Below are 24,407 nucleotides of genomic sequence, written 5' to 3' on the forward strand. Positions count from 1 at the left end.
GTTTTTGTATGCAGCTCTTACATTGCATGAAGCCCAACTGGATAAGTCTGATAAATGGTTATCAGTAAGTCTGTATTTAATTTGCGAAAGAATTATCAGAAGTTTGTTACTAAAACATGTTTTTCTAATGATTTGTTGACTGTGGGTAACATTCTCTATCATTTGTAGAACAAGGCAGTGCTTCCCAGAGTTAATAATGAACAATATTGTAACCTTTTTTCTTTCTTTTTTGGTAAAAGTTTTTTTTGTTTAAGATGTATGATGTTAATTGCTGTTAGCTGTCCCATCCCTGTCCATGACTAGATATGTTTACTGGAGATACTCAAGCTGCTTCATGAGAGCAGTTATGCATGAAGCTCTGTTCTTTAAATGCTATAAAAGTCATTTCATAGAACGGGATGGGATGTTTGATGCTTTAACGTCTCTCTATATAAATGTAGATTCAAACCTTATATTGTTGTATGTTGGATAACTCACCGTGTAGTGCCAAGCCGTGAGAAGTTTGTATTTTCCTTCTTTGTTTAGACCAGTCCATGTGGAGCAGTAACAGAAACAAGAGAGTTGACCTGACAGGGATTATTGCCAGGGGACCACTCAAAGCATGTTCTATCTGTATTTTCCTGCAGCACATCCGGTCTGTAATAATTGCTCATAAAATGTTTCAATGCTTACTACTTAACAGGCTTATGTTCTTAACTGATGGGGGCGGTGGGGTAGCCTAGTGGTTAAAGCGTTCGCTCGTCACGACCGTAGGCCCGGGTTCGATTCCCCACATGGGTACAATGTGTGAAGCCCATTTCTGGTGTCCCCTGCCGTGATGTTGCTGGAATATTGCTAAAAGCGGCGTAAAACCAAACTCAGTCAGTCTTAACTGATGTGCATTTCTTCACAAATAACTTAACAAATGAAAAGATCATATTCAATGTTGTTTGTATGCTATATTTAATGCAGGTACTACTTTACAGTGATAAAATCCATCTGTAAAAATTACTATCAGAAAGGCTTTTAGAAAATATTGACATACAAAGACGTGAAACTTTAGAAGTACATGTATTCACTTTATGAAATGGGTTTACGTTTTTTCATTTGAATTGTATGAGATTCAACAATGAATATGAAGATTATATTGCTTAATGTCGAAGGCCTTGTTTACAGACATGTTGTTGGTCTATTTCTTTTCTTGGGAGAATACTTGTACCCAGCAGTTTCTCTTGTTTCTGTTACAAACTAGGAAATACATTGACGTGTAATGTAGTGGAGACTCTACACTACATCTGAAGTTATGGATTATACGTTAATTTTGTTTTTAATCCACAGTGCATTGCTAATGGTGCATCGTTTTATTTCATATTGGATTTGATCTTGATTTTTAGGAAGATGTATTTATAGATGTTGTATAGTTTCTTTATGTCTTTGATGTAAGAAATTGGGATTGTTTATTTTAGCAGAAGAACCTCTTCCTGTCAACAACAACAACTTGACTTATTGATTATACAAAACTATTCTTCATCCAGAAATGGTCAAATGTATTGCAAATTTCATCTTCATGGTCAGTTTAGATCTTGTAAATTTATCGACTATTGTGTTAAGAATTTCGTGGAAATGCAACCCAATTTCTTGTGCATTATGCTCTCAGTTTTAGATACTCTTATACTTTACTTCTGTTCTTAACCTGTTCATACTTTTAAGATCAGTTAATGCATTCCTGCCACATAATCTTAATTTTCAGTGTCTTACCTCTAAGCTGAAATAAACAAATGTATAAACAAAAGTGATGTTTTTCACTTGTTTCTGTTGTAACAAAATGTTATGAGTGCTTTTGCTTAGTATGTGGATCTTCTTATCAGCAAAAGAGCGTATGATCAAGTGGCCTTGTTTCCCGATGTCACTGAGATTCATGGGGGTAGTCCTGTAAGTTCGACCTTTGGGTCTAGGTGAAAATCCTTTGATGTTTGATGTTGTGACAACAGTGTTGTTTTAAGGGATTAAGACACTGGCATGTTTTCTCAAAGTGTTCAACTTGACATTTATGGAGATTCATGATCCAGTGAGCTTGCATTACACATGATGTTCAACGATAATATGACATGAAGATTCATGATCCAGTGAGCTTGCATTACACATGATGCTCAACGATAATATGACATGAAGATTCATGATCCAGTGAGCTTGCATTACACATGATGCTCAACGATAATATGACATGTGAAGATTCATGATCCAGTGAGCTTGCATTACACATGATGTTCAACGATAATATGACGTGAAGATTCATGATCCAGTGAGCTTGCATTACACATGTTCAACGATTATTACACATGATGTTCAACGATAATATGACGTGAAGATTCATGATCCAGTGAGCTTGCAATATGATACATGATGTTCAATGATAATATATGAAGATTCATGATCCATGTGACAGATTCAATGATAATATCCAGTGAAGATCCAGTGATCCATTGTTGTTCAGCATAGCATGTTAGGCTGAGTAAGTATGGTTTTACGCCGCTTTTAGCAATATTCCAGCAATATGACATCAGGGAACACCAGAAATGATCTTCACACAACTCAGTTGATACCCACATTTGAAAAGTTGATGAGTTGCATAACCCACATTTGGTAATTCTTAGATGCAACACTGATTGTATCCATGTGGGGAATTGAACTTGAAACATTAGGCTACTCCACTGCTCCGCCATTTTATGATGTGGACATTCATGACCCAATGACTTACTCATTATGTTGAATGTGCCATTTAGCGAGTTCCAAGTGGAAGGCTTATTGACTGATGGTAGGATTACCTGTTGCCATGAGGTGAATAAAGAGTGCTTCAAGAATCTTACATGTATTTCACATAATACAACGACTGGTGCTGGTGAAATGTCGTTATATAAGTAAGAAACATTTTTGGCATTCTTTCACACAAGGGCACTGTCCTGGAAAGAGTTTGGTTTTCATTATCCTTCTGATTGTGAAACACTGTAACATCACCGTCCACGACATTTTAAGTGCATATTCCCGACACTGCTTCTTCTTCACAAAGATCTGCAGCAATAGTAATCAGTCTTAAACCACTGGGCTAGCAACCTGGGGTGCTTCCTCAGTCAGAGATACAAAACTGCACATGATTTTATCTTTACAAACATCAGGTGGGTAAGTCTATCGGCTTTTTATCAGTATTCATAAACTGTCATGAGGCCATTTACCCAGGCAGTTTGATGTAAAATATATCCTGTGGGTTGGTACAACTTCCAGCTGTTTTGGGGTGTCCTTATGTGTTATAATGCAGGTCAACATTGAAAGTTAAGTTTAATGTGGATACTCCATTTTTTCATGCATCAAGTATACACATAACATACTTCATGTTTCTTGCCAGATTCTTGGCTTCCACTGGAGCTGACTTGTCAGTGATGATAAATGTCATGTTCCAGTTGTGAGTGCAGCTGACACAATGAAAGGGTGAATCTCCAGGTATACTGGGAGCATGGGTGGCACTGCACCTTCTGTGCAGGCATGATTCCACTGATTGTTGGTTCAAATCCATGATTGTGTCCCTTGCTTTTCTAGAACTATATCTGTGCTTCTTTGGTTCATCTTCCTGATGAAGTTGAAACACATTGTAAACCAAAAGTTTCCGTGTTCTTTAATCTGATCGGTTGAAAAACATGATCGAATGGTATTCGATTCCCGGAAATTGCAAGACTATTCGCTGCGTATTGACACGTACAAATATCTCGCACATTTGTATTGTTGCGTCGTCAGCAGTGGTAACGTCATTCAAATCATATTGTGACATAAAGTCGGAATGACGTCACAAATGAACAGTTACAGATGCTGCCATGGGAACCAGCTGAAACGGCCAGATGATGACACTTCACTGCTGTACCCGTACTCAATGTCAATGAGTGCAGACAGTAAAAACCATGTGGGCCTTTTGGTTTACTTTTGTGTTTACAATGTTGATAAACATCATGTGTTGGCCAATTTCCGGGTGTTATTGAGTACATTGTACTTGAAGCCCGGGAATATTTCATTTGAAACCTCCAGCTTACGCCATTGGTTGCAAATGAATTCCCGGGCTTCAAATACTCAATAACACCTGGAAATTGGCCAACACATGATGCTTATCTCCTAAATTATACAACTGAAATACCACTCAAGACATTATTAAACCATTTCACTCCCACAGTCCCTAAACTCTTGAAACAAAATATGAAGATAATTGTATCCTAGAGCTGGGCTGTTTCTTCTAATAATGCTTCCTATACTGGCTGTAAGTCGTGGCCAAATGGATCTGACGGCCAGACTCGGAGACTTGAAAGACTGCATGTCATTGTACCACATTGATGCAGATCGTTGATCACAGGGGCGGTGGGGTAGCCTAGCGGTTAAAGCGTTGGCTTGTCACGCCGAAGACCCGGGTTCGAATCCCCACAAGGGTACAATGTGTGAAGCCCATTTGTGGTGTCCCCCGCCGTGATGTTGCTGGAATATTGCTAAAAGCGGCGTAAAACCAAACTCAGTCAGTCAGTCAGTCGTTGATCACAGTCACCTGGGCCCCGTTCCTCAAAGCGATCGTAGCGCTACGACATTCGTAAGTCTATGTTAAAGTATGGGAGTTACGATCACCTTAGCGCTACGATCGCTTTGAGGAACGGGGCCCATTTTGTATGGCCCATACACCAGCATGTGCACTGCCAAAGATGGCATTATTAACAAACACAATCTGGTTTTACATGATTAGAATGATGTATGCATCAGCCCAAACAGGATTCCACGAGAGATATTGCTCTGATGAATAGCTTCATGACCAGTGTGATGTTAGTTCTCACAGGATGACAAATGACACCACTCTCCTCTCTGCCACCATATTTGATGTTTGGGCATGGTTCTCAGCTAATAAGTATCACATAAAACATGACTAAGGTTTTAACTTTATTAGCTGAGAATTGTAATGAAAATCACAATGAATGAGGAATCCTTTAATATGTAAGGTCAGCTGGACTGTGATGGCCCCTGTATTGATATGTGACCAGTCGCTAAATCCTTCCTAATCCAACTTGCAGCCATCAGCCACAGGTGAGGTCAGAAACATGTAAGTTTACCTCAACCTGAAATCTAACCAGTACAGAATACTAACCAGTTTTGCTGTTCAACTAAAATGTACAGCATACGGTCATCGGAAGAAAACCCTGTGTTATGTCCATCAGTTCACTAGAAGCGTGTTCCCTATAAACTTAGTTTACTGTATACAATGAAGATATTTTACAACTTGAACTTGATCCAAATCCATATGTTAGGCATCAGATGGGAAGTATTCAAACAGCTGTATATTATATTAAGTAAATATCTCTTTACAGATGCCTTCAATACTATAATTTGGTTCACAGGTATATCAGTTGAAGACATAAACGTCCATGTGAGTTTACTGGCATCAGTTCTCATGACCAGTTTTTTAAATATATGTACACTTCTTGCAAATATCCCACCTTCTTTTCATCACAGTCACAAATCTTGTATTTTGACCACAGGAGTTCAAATCACTGTTTGGACAATAATTTAAAAAAATAAAAACGAAATCGGTGAAGAAAGGGATTTTTTTAGAAAATGCTCCCGCTACACTCATAATATTACATAAAATACACCTGAATGTATTTCTTCACCGATTTCGTTCAAATTTGAAATATAAGTTACTCATAACATATACAAACGATATACGGTTGCAAAAATCTAGATTTATATTTTTAAAAATTATTGTCCAAACTGATTTGAACCTCTGTGATTTTGACTGTCATCACACTTTGAATATCTCCATTTTTTCAATAATCAGTTGTGCAAGTAATAACATCTTGCTACTCATACTTCATCCAACAGGTGGGAATACCTATGTGCTGGCATCAACAGCCAAACTTATTAACAACGATTACTTCTGTTTATAGCTGCTGGTTACATTATCTGACATAGGCTTTATCTTAATAGCCACTGATTTGTCTCATAATACACTACGGTGTTTACGGTGTTCACAGTTCTGTCCAAAGTCACTTCCAAGATAGAAACATCGCTTCTGTCCTCATTGAAGCCAAAAATCATTACAACTGACTTTGAATTATTACATTCAGTTGCAATCCTCTTTCAAAACAAAGAACATTGTTCCCATCAGGGACAATATACAGACACTGTAGTATCATACTTGCTGCACAGTTATAGCCTCAGCACATCCTACCTACACATTTCTTGTCTATTAATGGCTATAACCCATGGTTGTCTTCCTGTTCATTTACAGTCTTGCCAATATTTAAGAAATACCTACATGTATATTAATCTTTTGCCCTGAACTATTATAGTTACGTCCGGTGCTTTAACGCCATAATAGTGCTAAAGTGTGGTATTACACAATACATGGTGGAGAGCTTAACTGTATTTCTTTCTCTAAGATGCCAAATTTAATACTTTCTAAGGATAATTACAATTAATTTAAGGCAGAAAACAAAGGACGGTGTCAGTGACCTAAATTAAGAATCCTCGCACAGGGCTAACTGGTGCGCTGTTCTATTGATGTGTCTGCCCCCTACGTTCTAACGTTACCAGAAACAGTTTCATGACGGTTTACGCTCGGATTAAATATCTTCTCTAAAGTATTTTAATTACATCTGTGATTAACGTAAACCATGTGAACGTCGTGATTTCTACTACCAACGTATGTTTAGATCAGTACATCCAGACGAAGCTATTTAGCGAATTAATTTGTGGGAAGATCAGATGCTTACCTTGTACTTGTGAGGTAAGTCCTTGTGCAAACCAAGAAACGGGATGCAACGCAGTATGGCATTATCTGACATTTAGAATGTTCGTAATTGTTCGATACTAGAATGGTGCAGTGACGGGATAACGCTCATTCAATTGTTAAATACCTTTATTGTCTGATAATGTATTATTTTTGTAAATGTAAATAGAACCCTATTTAGAATTAATTTAAGATCAGATGCTTCTTGTACTTGTGGTAGCCTTGTGAACATTATCTACTACAAATCTAGATTTATTGTTATTTGGTCATGTTACACTATCACTATATGAAAATGAATTATTATTTGAACATGTACATAGATATATTAAGCTCACTGAAAGATTTTTGTAGTTTTATTCTTCTATATACTATACACATCATCTTTAAAGATCTTGTAAATTCACTCAACAAATCCCTGTTGTCAATGCTTTTATACATTAAATATGAAATATGTTACTTCTGGGAGAGGGCGTTCCTAAGTTGGATAACTTGTGCCCAATCCATTTCATTTTTGAATAAAATATGTTTAAAACATCCCTACACACACTGTTGTAGTGAAAGCAGTCCACACAGATAATAAACTCTTTCTATTCAGAACAGAAGCATCTGTTGTGACAGACCCATATGTTTGTTTCTTGTGACCTTGAATGCGCTCTAATCATTTGTCCAATCACAGCTGAGGGATCATCAGGTAGGAACTACCAAAATGTTTGGGGTTAAAATATAAGATAAGGCAGCATTGGTCATTTTCCAGCCATTACTTTAAACAATACATAAGCAGTACATTTAACAGCAAACATTCAAATATGAAACAAATTTACAAAATGGAATGGGAGTAATTCTCAGGTAATTTTTGAAACCTTCCAAATAATATCAATAATTTGAGGTGGATGGACAATAACAATAAACAATCAGAGACTACAATCTGAGTTTCATGTTCTTTCTAAATGAATTCATCTGGAGAACAATATACAATTTCTTTAAAACTGGTGATTTTTTTCTTGAGAGACTGTCATGATAGCAGATTAACACAGAGCACTGGCTTTACTTGTAATAAAAGTTCCGACATCCTGTATGGTTCCGAAGTCTACTTTCAAGTTTATCCTGAAGGTCACTTGAGTTCATATGAACTTCCTGTGTTGCTGCCGTTGTTTGTTTGGACTTACCAGAATGTGTATTAATGGACATTTCTGTTCAGTCATCAAAGGTTTTACTTCTATTTACCCATTTTATTATGATTGAATACTCTGATCAAACAGCCACCATAACTTTGCTTTGGAAGTGACTTTAAGCGACATCTCTCTTATCTCTAATCAAAGATGATTACTCATCCTTTTAATCAGTGCATCAGCTAATAGAGAACAGTTTCCTTTGGGAGACAGGCAACTGTACGTGCTGTATGTGTTTCATGTCACACGTTTTCAAAAGCATACCTGACATACTTGTAGTTTGCACAACTACTTCACAATATGAAGACCTCCAAATACTGTACACATGTTATATCTCACCACCATTCACTCACTCAAACAACAAACATCACAGAAGCAAATAATTATCTGACTGATGATGTCTATATTAGTAAACACCCTGAGAAAACAGTCCACACACACTGCCTTGTCTTGTCAATTACCAAGTAGTGACTTTATGATGTTCACCACTTGTACCAAGATGGCAGCATTCTCTGAAGGAGAGGCACTTTTTGTGTTCAAATAAACATCCATTCCTACTTGTGTCAGGATGACTATAACTTTTGTTAGGACAACCCTCTTGTTAGATGGTGAAACCAGCAGTGTCACCCAAACATGTCCACAGCTACTTGTGTCAAGACTCCCCCATCTCTGACAGGTTGTCCACGTCAAGGACTACAGCAACTTGTATGTGCCATCACATTGAGTGGCTTCCATTTGTTGCATCAACCTCCTCTGCTTGTTCTGTTGGCTCCCTCAGAGATGACTTGGCATTTCTGGGCTCCCATAGTCTCAGCTGAGCCACCAGTGGCATGCCCAAGTTGACCTTGTCAGGATATAGGATATGAGGCTCTACCTTGGACTTTACTCGGTACTTGACAGACAGGGTGATCTCAAGGTCATTCTGCAGACAAGGCAACAGTAAACATTTATCTGTGTGATTAGCAAAACTGATACCAGAACAGAAAGTGGAATGTGCACACTGGATATACTTTCTAACTACTGTAGAAAGTAGAGTAGCTTTTATACTTTGCTCAAAACGAATGTAAAGCAGAATTCATCAGTTCATGACAATGTCCATTATGTTTTTTTAAATTGGTACTGGGATCAAAAGACATGTATACAAAGTTCTACTTCAATCATAGCACAAGATCCAAATGTTCACAGTAGGACTGTATTGGGCATGTACACAGTGTTGATTATGTTAAAGGCTACTGTGTAGGATGGTGTTGAGGGTTACTGTGTAGGATGGTGTTGAAGGCTACTGTGTAGGATGGTGTTGAAGGCAACTGTGTAGGATGGTGTTGAAGGTTACTGTGTAGGATGGTGTTGAAGGCTACTGTGTAGGATGGTGTTGAAGGCTACTGTGTAGGATGGTGTTGAAGGCTACTGTGTAGGATGGTGTTGAAGGCTACTGTGTAGGATGGTGTTGAAGGCTACTGTGTAGGATGGTGTTGAAGGCTACTGTGTAGGATGGTGTTGAAGGCTACTGTGTAGGATGGTGTTGAAGGCTACTGTGTAGGATGGTGTTGAAGGCTACTGTGTAGGATGGTGTTGAAGGCTACTGTGTAGGATGGTGTTGAGGCTACTGTGTAGGATGGTGTTGAAGGCTACTGTGTAGGATGGTGTTGAAGGCTACTGTGTAGGATGGTGTTGAAGGCTACTGTGTAGGATGGTGTTGAAGGCTACTGTGTAGGATGGTGTTTGAAGGCTACTAGGATGGTGTAGGGATGGGATGGTGTTGAAGGCTACTGTGTAGGATGGTGTTAGAAAAGGCTACTGTGTAGGATGGTGTGAGAAGGCTACTGTGTAGGATGGTGTTGAAGGCAACTGTGTAGGATGGTGTTGAAGGCTACTGTGTAGGATGGTGTTGAAGGCTACTGTGTAGGATGGTGTTGAAGGTTACTGTGTAGGATGGTGTTGCAAGGCTACTGTGTAGGATGGTGTTGAAGGCTACTGTGTAGGATGGTGTTGAAGGCTACTGTGTAGGATGGTGTTGAAGGCTACTGTGTAGGATGGTGTTGAAGGCTACTGTGTAGGATGGTGTTGAAGGCTACTGTGTAGGATGGTGTTGAAGGCTACTGTGTAGGATGGTGTTGAGGGTTACTGTGTAGGATGGTGTTGAAGGCTACTGTGTAGGATGGTGTTGAAGGCTACTGTGTAGGATGGTGTTGAAGGCTACTGTGTAGGATGGTGTTGAAGGCTACTGTGTAGGATGGTGTTGAAGGTTAGAAGGCCACTGTGTAGGATGGTGTTGCAAGGCTACTGTGTAGGATGGTGTTGAGGGTTACTGTGTAGGATGGTGTTGAGGGTTACTGTGTAGGATGGTGTTGAAGGCAACTGTGTAGGATGGTGTTGAAGGCTACTGTGTAGGATGGTGTTGAGGGCTACTGTGTAGGATGGTGTTGAAGGCTACTGTGTAGGATGGTGTTGAAGGCTACTGTGTAGGATGGTGTTGAAGGTTACTGTGTAGGATGGTGTTGAAGGCTACTGTGTAGGATGGTGTTGAAGGCTACTGTGTAGGATGGTGTTGAAGGCTACTGTGTAGGATGGTGTTGAAGGCTACTGTGTAGGATGGTGTTGAAGGCTACTGTGTAGGATGGTGTTCAGGATGGGCTACTGTGTAGGATGGTGTTGAAGGCTACTGTGTAGGATGGTGTTGAAGGCTACTGTGTAGGATGGTGTTGAGAGGCTACTGTGTGTAGGATGGTGTTGAGAGGCTACTGTGTAGGATGGTGTTGAGGCTACTGTGTAGGATGGTGTTGAGGGTTACTGTGTAGGATGGCTACTGTGTAGGATGGTGTTGAAGGCTACTGTGTAGGATGGTGTTGGAGAGGCTACTGTGTAGGATGGTGTTGAAGGCTACTGTGTAGGATGGTGTTGAGAGGCTACTGTGTAGGATGGTGTTGAAGAGGCTACTGTGTAGGATGGTGTTGAAGGAGCTACTGTGTAGGATGGTGTTGAAGGCTACTGTGTAGGATGGTGTTGAAGGCTACTGTGTAGGATGGTGTTGAAGGCTACTGTGTAGGATGGTGTTGAAGGCTACTGTGTAGGATGGTGTTAGAAGGCTACTGTGTAGGATGGTGTTAGAAGGCTACTGTGTAGGATGGTGTTGAAGAGCTACTGTGTAGGATGGTGTTGAAGGCTACTGTGTAGGATGGTGTTGAAGGCTACTGTGTAGGATAGGATGGTGTTCACTGTGTAGGATGGTGTTAGAAGGCTACTGTGTAGGATGGTGTTGAAAGGCTACTGTGTAGGATGGTGTTGAAGGCTACTGTGTAGGATGGTGTTGAGGAGGTTACTGTGTAGGATGGTGTTGCAAGGCTACTGTGTAGGATGGTGTTGAAGGCTACTGTGTAGGATGGTGTTGAAGGCTACTGTGTAGGATGGTGTTGAAGGCAACTGTGTAGGATGGTGTTGAAGGCAACTGTGTAGGATGGTGTTGAAGGTTACTGTGTAGGATGGTACTGTGTAGGATGGTGTTGAAGGCTACTGTGTAGGATGGTGTTGAAAGAGCTACTGTGTAGGATGGTGTTGAAGAGGCTACTGTGTAGGATGGTGTTGAAAGGCTACTGTGTAGGATGGTGTTGAAGGCTACTGTGTAGGATGGTGTTCAATGAAGGCTACTGTGTAGGATGGTGTTGAAGGCTACTGTGTAGGATGGATGGTGTTGAGGGCTACTGTGTAGGATGGTGTTGAAGGCTACTGTGTAGGATGGTGTTAGAAGGCTACTGTGTAGGATGGTGTTGAAGGCTACTGTGTAGGATGGTGTTGAAGGCAACTGTGTAGGATGGTGTTGAGAGGCTACTGTGTAGGATGGTGTTGAAGGCTACTGTGTAGGATGGTGTTGAAAGAGCTACTGTGTAGGATGGTGTTGAAGGCTACTGTGTAGGATGGTGTTGAAAGGCTACTGTGTAGGATGGTGTTGAAGGCTACTGTGTAGGATGGTGTTAGAAGGCTACTGTGTAGGATGGTGTTGAAAGGCTACTGTGTAGGATGGTGTTGAAGGCTACTGTGTAGGATGGTGTTGAAGGCTACTGTAGGATGGTGTTGAAAGGCTACTGTGTAGGATGGTGAAGGCTACTGTGTAGGATGGTGTTGAAAGGCTACTGTGTAGGATGGTGTTGAAGGCTACTGTGTAGGATGGTGTTCAAGAGGCTACTGTGTAGGATGGTGTTGAGAAAGGCTACTGTGTAGGATGGTGTTGAAGGCTACTGTGTAGGATGGTGTTGAAGGCTACTGTGTAGGATGGTGTTCAGAAGGCTACTGTGTAGGATGGTGTTGAAGGCTACTGTGTAGGATGGTGTTGAAGGCTACTGTGTAGGATGGGTTGGTGTTGTAGGAAGGCTACTGTGTAGGATGGTGTTGAAGGCTACTGTGTAGGATGGTGTTGAAGGCTACTGTGTAGGATGGTGTTGAAGGCTACTGTGTAGGATGGTGTTGAAGGCTACTGTGTAGGATGGTGTTGAAGGCTACTGTGTAGGATGGTGTTGAAGGCTACTGTGTAGGATGGTGTTGAAGGCTACTGTGTAGGATGGTGTTCAAAGGCTACTGTGTAGGATGGTGTTGAAAGGCTACTGTGTAGGATGGTGTTGAAAGGCTACTAAAGCTACTGTGTAGGATGGTGTTGAAGGCTACTGTGTAGGATGGTGTTGAAGGCTACTGTGTAGGATGGTGTTCAAGGCTACTGTGTAGGAGGCTACTGTGTAGGATGGTGTTGAAAGGCTACTGTGTAGGATGGTGTTGAAAGGCTACTGTGTAGGATGGTGTTGAAAGGCTACTGTGTAGGATGGTGTTAGGATGGTCGCTAAGGCTACTGTGTAGGATGGTGTTGAAGGCTACTGTGTAGGATGGTGTTGAAAGGCTACTGTGTAGGATGGTGTGTTGAAGGCTACTGTGTAGGATGGTGTTGAAGGCTACTGTGTAGGATGGTGTTGAAGGCTACTGTGTAGGATGGTGTTGAAGGCTACTGTGTAGGATGGTGTTGAAGGCTACTGTGTAGGATGGTGTTGAAGGCTACTGTGTAGGATGGTGTTGAAGGCTACTGTGTAGGATGGTGTTGAAGGCTACTGTGTAGGATGGTGTTGAAGGCTACTGTGTAGGATGGTGTTGAAGGCTACTGTGTAGGATGGTGTTGAAGGCTACTGTGTAGGATGGTGTTGAAGGCAACTGTGTAGGATGGTGTTCAAGGCTACTGTGTAGGATGGTGTTGAAGGCTACTGTGTAGGATGGTGTTGAAGGCTACTGTGTAGGATGGTGTTGAAGGCTACTGTGTAGGATGGTGTTGAAGGCTACTGTGTAGGATGGTGTTGGAGGCTACTGTGTAGGATGGTGTTGAAGGCTACTGTGTAGGATGGTGTTGAAGGCTACTGTGTAGGATGGTGTTGAAGGCTACTGTGTAGGATGGTGTTGAAGGCTACTGTGTAGGATGGTGTTGCAAGGCTACTGTGTAGGATGGTGTTGAAAGGCTACTGTGTAGGATGGTGTTGTTAGAAGGCTACTGTGTAGGATGGTGTTGAAGGCTACTGTGTAGGATGGTGTTGAAGAGCTACTGTGTGTAGGATGGTGTTCAAGGCTACTGTGTAGGATGGTGTTGAAGGCTACTGTGTAGGATGGTGTTGAAGGCTACTGTGTAGGATGGTGTTGCAAGGCTACTGTGTAGGATGGTGTTGAAGGCTACTGTGTAGGATGGTGTGCAAGGCTACTGTGTAGGATGGTGTTGAAGGCTACTGTGTAGGATGGTGTTGAAGGCTACTGTGTAGGATGGTGTTGCAAAGGCTACTGTGTAGGATGGTGTTGAAAGAGCTACTGTGTAGGATGGTGTTGAAGGCTACTGTGTAGGATGGTGTTGAAGGCTACTGTGTAGGATGGTGTTGAAGGCTACTGTGTAGGATGGTGTTGAAGGCTACTGTGTAGGATGGTGTTGAAGGCTACTGTGTAGGATGGTGTTGAAGGCTACTGTGTAGGATGGTGTTGAAGGCAACTGTGTAGGATGGTGTTGAAGGCTACTGTGTAGGATGGTGTTGAAGGCTACTGTGTAGGATGGTGTTGAAGGCTACTGTGTAGGATGGTGTTGAAGGTTACTGTGTAGGATGGTGTTAGAGGGTTACTGTGTAGGATGGTGTTGAAGGTTACTGTGTAGGATGGTGTTGAAGGCTACTGTGTAGGATGGTGTTGAAGGCTACTGTGTAGGATGGTGTTGAAGGCTACTGTGTAGGATGGTGTTGAAGACAACTGTGTAGGATGGTGTTGAAGGTTACTGTGTAGGATGGTGTTGAGGGTTACTGTGTAGGATGGTGTTGAGGGTTACTGTGTAGGGTGGTGTTGAAGGCAACTGTGTAGGATGGTGTTGAAGACAACTGTGTAGGATGGTGTTGAGGGGCTACTGTGTAGGATGGTGTTGAGAGGTTACTGTGTAGGGGTGGTGTTGAAGGCTACTGTGTAGGATGGTGTTCAAGGCTACTGTGTAGGATGGTGTTGAAGGCTACTGTGTAGGATGGTGTTGAGGGTTACTGTGTAGGATGGTGTTGAAGGCTACTGTGTAGGATGGTGTTCAAGGCTACTGTGTAGGATGGTGTTGAGAAGGCTACTGTGTAGGATGGTGTTGAAGAAGGCTACTGTGTAGGATGGTGTTGAAGGCTGGTGTGTAGGATGATGGTGTTCAAAGGCTACTGTGTAGGATGGTGTTGAAGGCTACTGTGTAGGATGGTGTTGAAGGCTACTGTGTAGGATGGTGTTGAAGGCTACTGTGTAGGATGGTGTTCAATGCCACTGTGTAGGATGGTGTTGAAGGCTACTGTGTAGGATGGTGTTGAAGGCTACTGTGTATGGTGTAGGATGGTGATTGTGTTAGAAGGCTACTGTGTAGGATGGTGTTGAGGGTTACTGTGTAGGATGGTGTTGAAGGCTACTGTGTAGGATGGTGTTGAAGGCTACTGTGTAGGATGGTGTTCAAGGCTACTGTGTAGGATGGTGTTCAAGGCTACTGTGTAGGATGGTGTTCAAGGCTACTGTGTAGGATGGTGTTGAAGGCTACTGTGTAGGATGGTGTTCAAGGCTACTGTGTAGGATGGTGTTGAAGGCTACTGTGTAGGATGGTGTTCAAGGCTACTGTGTACTGTGTAGGATGGTGTTGGAGGCTACTGTGTAGGATGGTGTTGAAGGCAACTGTGTAGGATGGTGTTGAAGGCTACTGTGTAGGATGGTGTTGAGGGTTACTGTGTAGGATGGTGTTGAAGGTAACTGTGTAGGATGGTGTTGAAGGCTACTGTGTAGGATGGTGTTGAAGGCTACTGTGTAGGATGGTGTTGAAGGCAACTGTGTAGGATGGTGTTGAAGGCTACTGTGTAGGATGGTGTTGAGGGTTACTGTGTAGGATGGTGTTGAAGGCTACTGTGTAGGATGGTGTTCAAGGCTACTGTGTAGGATGGTGTTCAAGGCTACTGTGTAGGATGGTGTTCAAGGCTACTGTGTAGGATGGTGTTCAAGGCTACTGTGTAGGATGGTGTTCAAGGCCACTGTGTAGGGTGGTGTTCAAGGCCACTGTGTAGGATGGTGTTTAGTGATACTGCGTAGGATGGCGTTGAAGGCAACTGTGTGTGATGGTGTTCAAGGCTACTGTGTAGGATGGTGTTCGAGGCTACTGATGTCACAAGAGAGGGACTGTGATCGTACCTTCAGTTTCTGTATGTCCTGGATTGAGTTGCGCGTCTTCCCCTCAGTCACAATGGTGGGCTGGTCCGCCACTGATACAGTCTGACAAAACAATACACCCAACTATCTCAAACTTTCACTCCAGGAAGAGTTACTAATGAATCAAACTAACATAACAGTCTAAACATGCAATGATAGTTTCTGTTTCCAGCTGCCACATGGTAGTTTTTGCTAAACACCAAGTAGACAAGTTGTGTCTGCAGACAAGAGGTCTACTGAGATGGAGCTACATGATTTGTGTCTGCAGACAAGAGATCTACTAAGATGGAACCATATGATTTGTGTCTGCAGACAAGAGATCTACTAAGATGGAGCTACATGATCTTGTCTCATGGTCATGTTGCCCAAGAGTTAAAATGGTGACTTAATGTATGGTTGTACAGGCATTCCACTTAAACAAAGTATTGTTTATCACCTTATCACCAGATTGTCTTGCCTCACTTACATACTGGCCGTTGTTGGAATATAACAAACAAAGAACACACTTACTGTTGGGATCCGAGCGATCCAAGCGATACATTCCTCAGTCTGGCCCTTGTCTTTGACGGTGACGAACACATGGAGTACGTTGGAGAAGATGGACTGAAACTCCAGCTCCAGGACAATCCCCAGGTCCTTGCAGGCCAGGATGGTGACAGAGGCTGGCACTTCTGTATCACAACACATGACATTACACAATGAACATGACATCAAGGTGTAAGTGGAGCATGGAAACATGAATACCAGTAGGTAAGTATTTATCATAGATAAGGATTATTTCTTATCAATTTCCTCTCAACCTGCTGAAATATCAATATCATTACATGTATTTTTCATTCCTTTAAAACAGCAGGTTAACATAACCACAAGATTTGGAGGAAATAAACACTTCCACAACTCTACCATGCACCTCCTCTCCATCAGACCTTATCTTACCTCACACATAAATGTCTTTTTCTGACTGGCTGAGCGCTGTTCTATTATTTTCAGTGTACCCTGCTTACAAACGAGTAACAGTTTCTATGCTACCCACTGAGAATGCTGAACTATGGGAATTTATTTGGTACTTTGTTTCTTTATCTCACATAATTGAGTCACGGACAATGTACGGAAATTACTGTTGTTTTGAATGCAAATTGATGCAGGGGTGGAAATAACTTCAAAATTGCTAGTGTACTCCGGTACAGTGGCACATGTAAAATCACTTGCCCTGATCATTTTTCCACTATACTGGCCGTTTTCTTATTGATTTTTTAAATAAACAGCATTATTATCACTGGAAGGTCAACTGGACACCGGTACAGCGTGATATACAAATTTGCTTGCCTGACAGAAAAAAGCACTGGACTCGGACGTCGGGCAATGGGTTATTTCCACCTCTGTGATGGATGGGAGATAACTTTAAATTTGTTTCTCTTGTGGACTGCTAGATTCTATGTCATCTCTGGGAACATAAAGATCATAGAGGGTACATCATGTACCCCTCCTGACCAGTGAACAACTTATATTGTGTTCATTGAAGATTCTTATCTGTCACAGATCTCAGTCATCCACTGACTGTCGCACAACTTACTGTGAGCATGTTCCCAGGCAATCTGGCGCCTGTTAAAGGCCTCAGTCCAGCCATTGCGATACGCAATTTGGTCAGTGAAAGAGCGTCCGGGCTGGAGGATGTTTGTGATTACTTCAGGAATCTGTTTTCCTTTAACTAGCTCTTCCTTCCCTATATCTGTCAATGTATTACATGAACATTAGTGAGTGAGTTGGTGATCTTGGTTAAATAATGTTTCAAATAGTATTCATAGTCACGATATGGCTGAAATATTGCCAATGTGACTTAAAATCTTAACTCACTCACTCATTCAAATAGTATTCCAGTAAAGGGTTAGGCCCACACAAACCAAGAATCATAAAAAGGGCAAACATACAATTCATGACTCATAATTATGGACATGGCGTCCTCACACTACTGCAAAGAATGACTGCCATTTAGACTAGGTTATAATAAGGATCAACACTGAAATTACTGAAAGGATTATACACATTAACCATGCATTCAAGGAATCATTCTTAACACATGAATGAATGAATGAATGAATGAATGAATGCAACAGTTGACTCCCTATGAAGGAATGAATTAATTAAACAGTATACAGAGCACAGGTTAACAGTGAATGAATGAATGAACGAATGAATGAATGAACTAAACAGTATACAGAGCACAGGTTAACAGTGAATGAATGAATGAATGAACGAATGAATGAATGAACTAAACAGTATACAGAGCACAGGTTAACAGTGAATGAATGAATGAATGAACGAATGAATGAATGAACTAAACAGTATACAGAGCACAGGTTAACACTGAATGAATGAATGAATGAATGAACAGTATACAACTAAATGTCTCAAGCACAGGTTAACAGTGAATGAATGAATGAACGAATGAATGAATGAACTAAACAGTAAACAGAGCACAGGTTAACAGTGAATGAATGAATGAATGGATAACTAAACAGTATACAGAGCACAGGTTAACACTGAATGAATGAATGCAAATGAATGCATGTCGAGCACAGGTTAACAGTATGAATGAACTAAACAGTATACAGAGCACAGGTTAACAGTGAATGAATGAATGAATGAATGAATGAATGAATTAAACAGTATACAGAGCACAGGTTAACAGTGAATGAATGAATGAATGAATGAATGAATGAATGAATGAATGAAACAGTATACAGAGCACAGGTTAACAGTGAATGAATGAATGAATGAATGAATGAATTAAACAGTATACAGAGCACAGGTTAACAGTGAATGAATGAATGAATTAAACAGTATACAGAGCACAGGTTAACAGTGAATGAATGAATGAATGAATGAATGAATGCAACAGTGTACAGACCATGTCTCATGCAGGAGAAGACATCTTCTATCTTCATAGGCTGACTGAGGTACTTCTGCAGGTGTTTTACCAAGATGCCCGACTCTCCGATCTCATATGCTGCCATGCCAGCACATCTGATGACAGACAAGGTGCAACAGGATACTTGTAAGGTCTAGTACTGATATTTAAAGAATACGTAAGCAGAACATATTTGGGGCTATCAAAAGTTTTGAGCCTGGTATGTATAGAACTAAAACTAGTGTTGTGAGCTTTTATAATGAATATTATAGTCCTTTTGCTGCAAAATTGTACCGATGAAATGACACCTAAATATACAATCGAAAGCAACAAATTGTCTTAAATAGCATGAAAGTAAGTCACTTGTCCATACCAAATTGTCACTATAATTTTAGACATTGGCATGAAGAAGAGGAAAAGTTGTTGAAACATGATCATGTAAATATTGGTGTTTTATGACCGTTGAAACAATTTCATTACAGACAAACTGACTAAAGACCTTTTGTAAGAATGTGTTAAAGTTTTTCATATACCAGTTATATGTTAAGCTTGTCACCCTGAATTGCACTGTCCCTTTCTCAAAATGCTGTGTCCTTTTTAACCTATGTACAGTCCAGGTGACAGATAATGATGCCATTTGCATCAATGCAAATATTCTGTTTCTGCATAAGGATGATGAACCATAAAGCATCATTGGTTAACATTGATGAATGGACCATACAATACCATTGTTCTCAATCACTTACGTTGCATAACAAATGCAGGAGTTTCCCTCAGAGTTTGCCCTTGGAGCAACAGAAACAGTTTCTTCCACTGGTGGCCCATTCTTGTTTCTGGAAATGTTACAAATGAATCAGCTATGGAGGATCATACAGACCACCTCCTGGACTGCTGATACCTCTATGGTGGCACGGCATGAACAGATGACATGGGTGAACACATCTGATCATTACAAACATTAGATGACCTTGTCAACCATGACACCTTCCTCTACACAGATATTTCATCACATTCATGTGTAATAATGACTCCCGGGATGACAAACACAGTAAATTGTCATGGAAAAAGAAAGCAACCTTTTGTTGACGCACAGTATGTTGATACAGTATGTATATGATTCATGTAATAATTGACACCTGACAATTCAAAGAGTTACCATTTGAAGTAATACCATTACTGACTGTTTGTCATTAACCTAATATTTAGTCATATTACACATCAACTGGCTGATATTTTGATGTGTTACAATGGATTATGTGACATGCTTTCCTAACACTCATCAAACTTGATATGGGAAGTGTTATCCATTTCTGATTTGGAATTGAGAAAAAATCAAAAGTATCATGAAAAGTTGGAAGGATTTCCAATCCAATGTGGAAATGTTTTTAACTAATCAGCTAGCAGTACTGTTATAAATTGTAATTCAAATCCGATTCCGCATTGCAATACCATTTTTTGTAAAAAGTCAGATTATACACTGACCCGGCCTGGACATGTGCTTGCAGTGGAATACAGCATGGAAAGCATAGCTGTTGTTGAGTTGTATATTGAAATAAGCAAACAATTCAACAAGTACACATTCATTAAGTAAAGGTTATACTTTTTCCTGCAGATGTCGAGGATCATGGTGCAGATCTTAGGCTTCTTCCGCTGCAACGAGTCCAACACAGAATTTGCACTGAGACAATCTGTTTCCTTGAAATCGGTCTGGGCATCCTCCGGCACAAAGTAGCAGTGACCTTTCTCCTCAAAGCCATGGCCACAGAAATAAAACACACTGTACACCCCATCACCCAGAAGTTCACAGAATGCATCAACGGCTGCCTTCATCTCATTCAAGGTCAAGTTCAACAAGGACACGACCTTGAAGTCAAGTCTCCGGAAGATATCTGACAAGATCTGAATGTCTGTTTTGGGTGCTTTGAGACTTATTTCACATCTGTAGTTGTAGTTTCCGATGAGAAGAGCTACCTTGTCTGTGGCTGAAACATGAGAGGGTAATGTTCTTGTCTCATGAAAGTGTACAGCCAGACTTCTTAAAGCACGTCAAAAAATGCTACCAAGGATTCAGAGAATAAGTCACTTTTATTTTTATGTTACTGTATATTTTTTAATTGGCCATATGGACAGAAAATATGCTTGGCTAAACCACATACAGAGATTACAAAGATAATGATACGGTGAGGTGAGGTTGAGTAAAGTGTTGGAGGGAGGTGAGATGCTTGGTGTGTGTGAAAGATGAACATATTGATGGCACTGACCTGAATATCCTCCGACCGTGTGTGGCATCGGGGAGTTGATCTGGATTCGGAGGAAGACTGTGTTGGAGGGAGGTGAGATGCTAGGTGTGTGTGAAAGATGAACATATTGATGGCACTGACCTGAATATCCTCCGACCGTGTGTGGCATCGGGGAGGTGATCTGGATTCGGAGGAAGACTGTGTTGGAGGGAGGTGAGATGCTAGGTGTGTGTGAAAGATGAACATATTGATGGCACTGACCTGAATATCCTCCGACTGTGTGTGGCATCGGGGAGTTGATCTGGATTCGGAGGAAGACTGTGTTGGAGAGGTGAGATGCTAGGTGTGTGTGATAGATGAACATATTGATGGCACTGACCTGAATATCTTCCGACCGTGTGTGGCATCGGGAAGTTGATCTGGACTCGGAGGAAGACTGTGTTGGAGATAGGTGAGATGCTAGGTGTGTGTGATAGATGAACATATTGATTTCACTTACCTGAATATCCTCCGACCGTGTGTGGCATCGGGGAGGTGATCTGGATTCGGAGGAAGACTGTGTTGGAGCAGGCGCGGCCCCATCTGTTGGACACCTGGCAATGGAGGACCGCTTCCCGCTGCACTTGGGGCAGAGCCAGCTGTGATAATGTCGCCCCTAGAAACAAACAATTTCATCCATAGCAATATGTTCTTGCAAAGATTGAATTTTATATTAGTGAGAGCGACTGTTGAAAATGAAGAATTCTTACAAATAGTGTAACTGGCATACCAGTAATTGTGTTTAGAGACCTACTTTTGATTCACAGGATTAGGGGGTCAATATTTAAATGGCATTCTGGACTCAACAGTGTCGTAGATGCGTTGCAAATAAACATATAATATAACGTTGCACATAAATATTCCATTTTTTACTTCACTTCAAAATCTCACCCATTATTCTGCCTTTCTAGAGTGAATTCAGTCATGTGCAAGTTTCAAGTAACATTTGGGATACAGGTGTCAGCCAAAGTTCAAAAAGTCGAATGTTTTCTGGATTCTTGGAAAGAGGTACTGCTATTGTCTTTAGCTATAAATTGTCCATGATCACTGATATCATTATTTATGAATGCTGATGCATTTTACAGCACTTAAAGATATACAAGGTGAATGTCATAGGACTGCCAACAAATTGAATTGAACATTTTCAGCTACTAATTTCAGATATGGCATTCCTAACCATTAGACCCAGAAGAGGGTGTTTAAAATGGAGACAAGCTTGTTACCTGGGATTGGGAAGCCATCTTGAAACCACTGATACTGTAAAGGTTGTTGTCCACAACCCTCACAGACAAACATGGCGGGGCTTCCAAGGGGAACCTGGCAGCTGACCGGCTGCTGGATGATCTGGGGCAGGGATCCGGCATGTGGCTGTGGTTCTGGGTAACACAGGCGTACATTAACATACAATAATATACAACTGTAAAGTTATCTTTCGGGCCACAGTTTCTAGTGGCCTACCAATTGTGTAATTGTGAAGTTATCTCCCTTTGCATTCCACACGCTAAACCCTCTGGTTTCATTCATTCATTTTGTTAGTATATTTGGGTTCTGTACATTCTATGATATGATGTACATAGATTCTACTTAACAAAAATGTACCAATAACTATGTGACAAGGTTAGGTATCATCACTAGTTCATGATTTGCCACCATTATCACCCAGAGTATTGACACAGACTTTCATTTGCCACCATTATCACCCAGAGTATTGACACAGGCTTACCATTTGCCACCATTATCACCCAGAGTATTGACACAGGCTTACCATTTGCCACCATTATCACCCAGAGTATTGACACAGGCTTACCATTTGCCACCATTATCACCCAGAGTATTGACACAGGCTTACCATTTGCCACCATTATCACCCAGAGTATTGACACAGGCTTACCATTTGCCACCATTATCACCCAGAATATTGACACAGGCTTACCATTTGCCACCATTATCACCCAGAGTATTGACACAGGCTTACCATTTGCCACCATTATCACCCAGAGTATTGACACAGGCTTACCATTTGCCACCCACCATTATCACAGGCTTACCAGAGTATTGACACAGGCTTACCATTTGCCACCATTATCACCCAGGTATTGACACAGGCTTACCATTTGCCACCATTATCATTGTATTGACAGGCTTACCATTTGCCACCATTATCACCCCAGCCACCATTATCACCCAGAGTATTGACACAGGCTTACCATTTGCCACCATTATCACCCAGAGTATTGACACAGGCTTACCATTTGCCACCATTATCACCCAGAGTATTGACACAGGCTTACCATTTGCCACCATTATCACCCAGAGTATTGACACAGGCTTACCATTTGCCACCATTGTCACCCAGAGAATTGACACAGGCTTACCTTTTTCCACCATTATCACCTAGAGTACTGACACAGGCTTACCATTTGCCACCATTATCACCCAGAGTATTGACACAGGCTTACCATTTGCCACCATTATCACCCAGAGTATTGACACAGGCTTACCATTTGCCACCATTATCACCCAGAGTATTGACACAGGCTTACCATTTGCCACCATTGTCACCCAGAGAATTGACACAGGCTTACCTTTTTCCACCATTATCACCTAGAGTACTGACACAGGCTTACCATTTGCCACCATTATCACCCAGAGTATTGACACAGGCTTACCATTTGCCACCATTATCACCCAGAGTATTGACACAGGCTTACCATTTGCCACCATTATCACCGCTGGGATACTGACTGCTTGGCCGAAGTCATTTATCACGGTGCATGTGTATCTCCCACTGTCATGAGGGGTAGCATTATCAACCTGTAACAGATAAACAATATTCTATCATTATCTGAAACAAAAGGAAACACTGCTAACTGTTTACCTACAAACGGCTGATGAAGGTGCACGTAGTTGGAACAGATAATAATACTTCAGAAACTAGTTATATTTATCAGCAAGATTAGACCCCAATGTGTACTGACCCCAAAATATCTGGAAGCTGGTATTTGTGTAAGAGACATTTTGTTTGAGTGCTTTGAAAAGGTACAGTTTTCTTTCACACAACACATCTCTTTTAGGACATTCTGCATGCCAAGCAAATATTTGTGATGGCAAATTCTTTCATTTTCCCCTGCATAATTTCTTGATTTTATTCATCACTTTTTCCATATCCAAGACACAGCCTCTATATGGTCAGTGGTTGGCCCCTTACCTGGAAGTAGGGGATATGAGATTCCTTGTAGAACTTGTCTTCATTAAACCACCTGTAGCGCATTGGTTGTCTCCCCTTGGCTTCACACAGCAGAATAAAGGAATGGCCATTGAAAACATAGCTGTTCCTTGGGTGGCCTGTTATCACCGGAAGAAAACACTCCTCCTCCTCTGAAGTAAACATTAATGATTCCAATTATTACAGTACAATTGTTTGTGGTCGTGCAACAGTAAACACAACAGTTTGTATAATAGTCCCTGAAACATATTTATTTCCCCTCCACCCATCCATTACTCTGTTGTTACAGCCCTAAATGGCTCCAGTCCACAAGTTCTGAAACGTGTTT

At 41.3% G+C, this 24,407-nt stretch overlaps 1 protein-coding gene across 3 annotated transcripts in view; it reads right to left on the minus strand.

Moving 5' to 3' along the window:
• Positions 1-7,128: 7,128 nt before the first annotated feature.
• LOC124253429 (mucosa-associated lymphoid tissue lymphoma translocation protein 1 homolog) overlaps positions 7,129-24,407 on the minus strand; it is a 32,330-nt gene continuing 15,051 nt past the window's right edge. For 2 of the 3 annotated variants that reach the window (XM_046687196.1, XM_046687194.1), the window contains 11 exons: positions 24,062-24,231; positions 23,565-23,667; positions 22,077-22,229; positions 21,314-21,469; positions 20,175-20,556; positions 19,321-19,407; positions 18,575-18,690; positions 17,240-17,395; positions 16,177-16,337; positions 15,649-15,729; positions 7,129-8,878 (listed from right to left, as the gene is read on the minus strand). In XM_046687196.1, coding sequence (XP_046543152.1) covers positions 8,672-8,878; positions 15,649-15,729; positions 16,177-16,337; positions 17,240-17,395; positions 18,575-18,690; positions 19,321-19,407; positions 20,175-20,556; positions 21,314-21,469; positions 22,077-22,229; positions 23,565-23,667; positions 24,062-24,231 — 1,772 coding nt within the window. In that variant the 3' untranslated portion in view covers positions 7,129-8,671. Of the gene's footprint in view, positions 8,879-15,648; positions 15,730-16,176; positions 16,338-17,239; positions 17,396-18,574; positions 18,691-19,320; positions 19,408-20,174; positions 20,557-20,955; positions 20,996-21,313; positions 21,470-22,076; positions 22,230-23,564; positions 23,668-24,061; positions 24,232-24,407 lie in introns of all 3 variants that reach the window. The other variant, XM_046687195.1, reaches the window with a different exon arrangement.

The sequence above is a fragment of the Haliotis rubra genome, unplaced genomic scaffold (genome assembly GCF_003918875.1).
Source record: "Haliotis rubra isolate DU_JTF1 unplaced genomic scaffold, ASM391887v1 Scf54, whole genome shotgun sequence".
NCBI lineage: Eukaryota > Metazoa > Mollusca > Gastropoda > Lepetellida > Haliotidae > Haliotis > Haliotis rubra.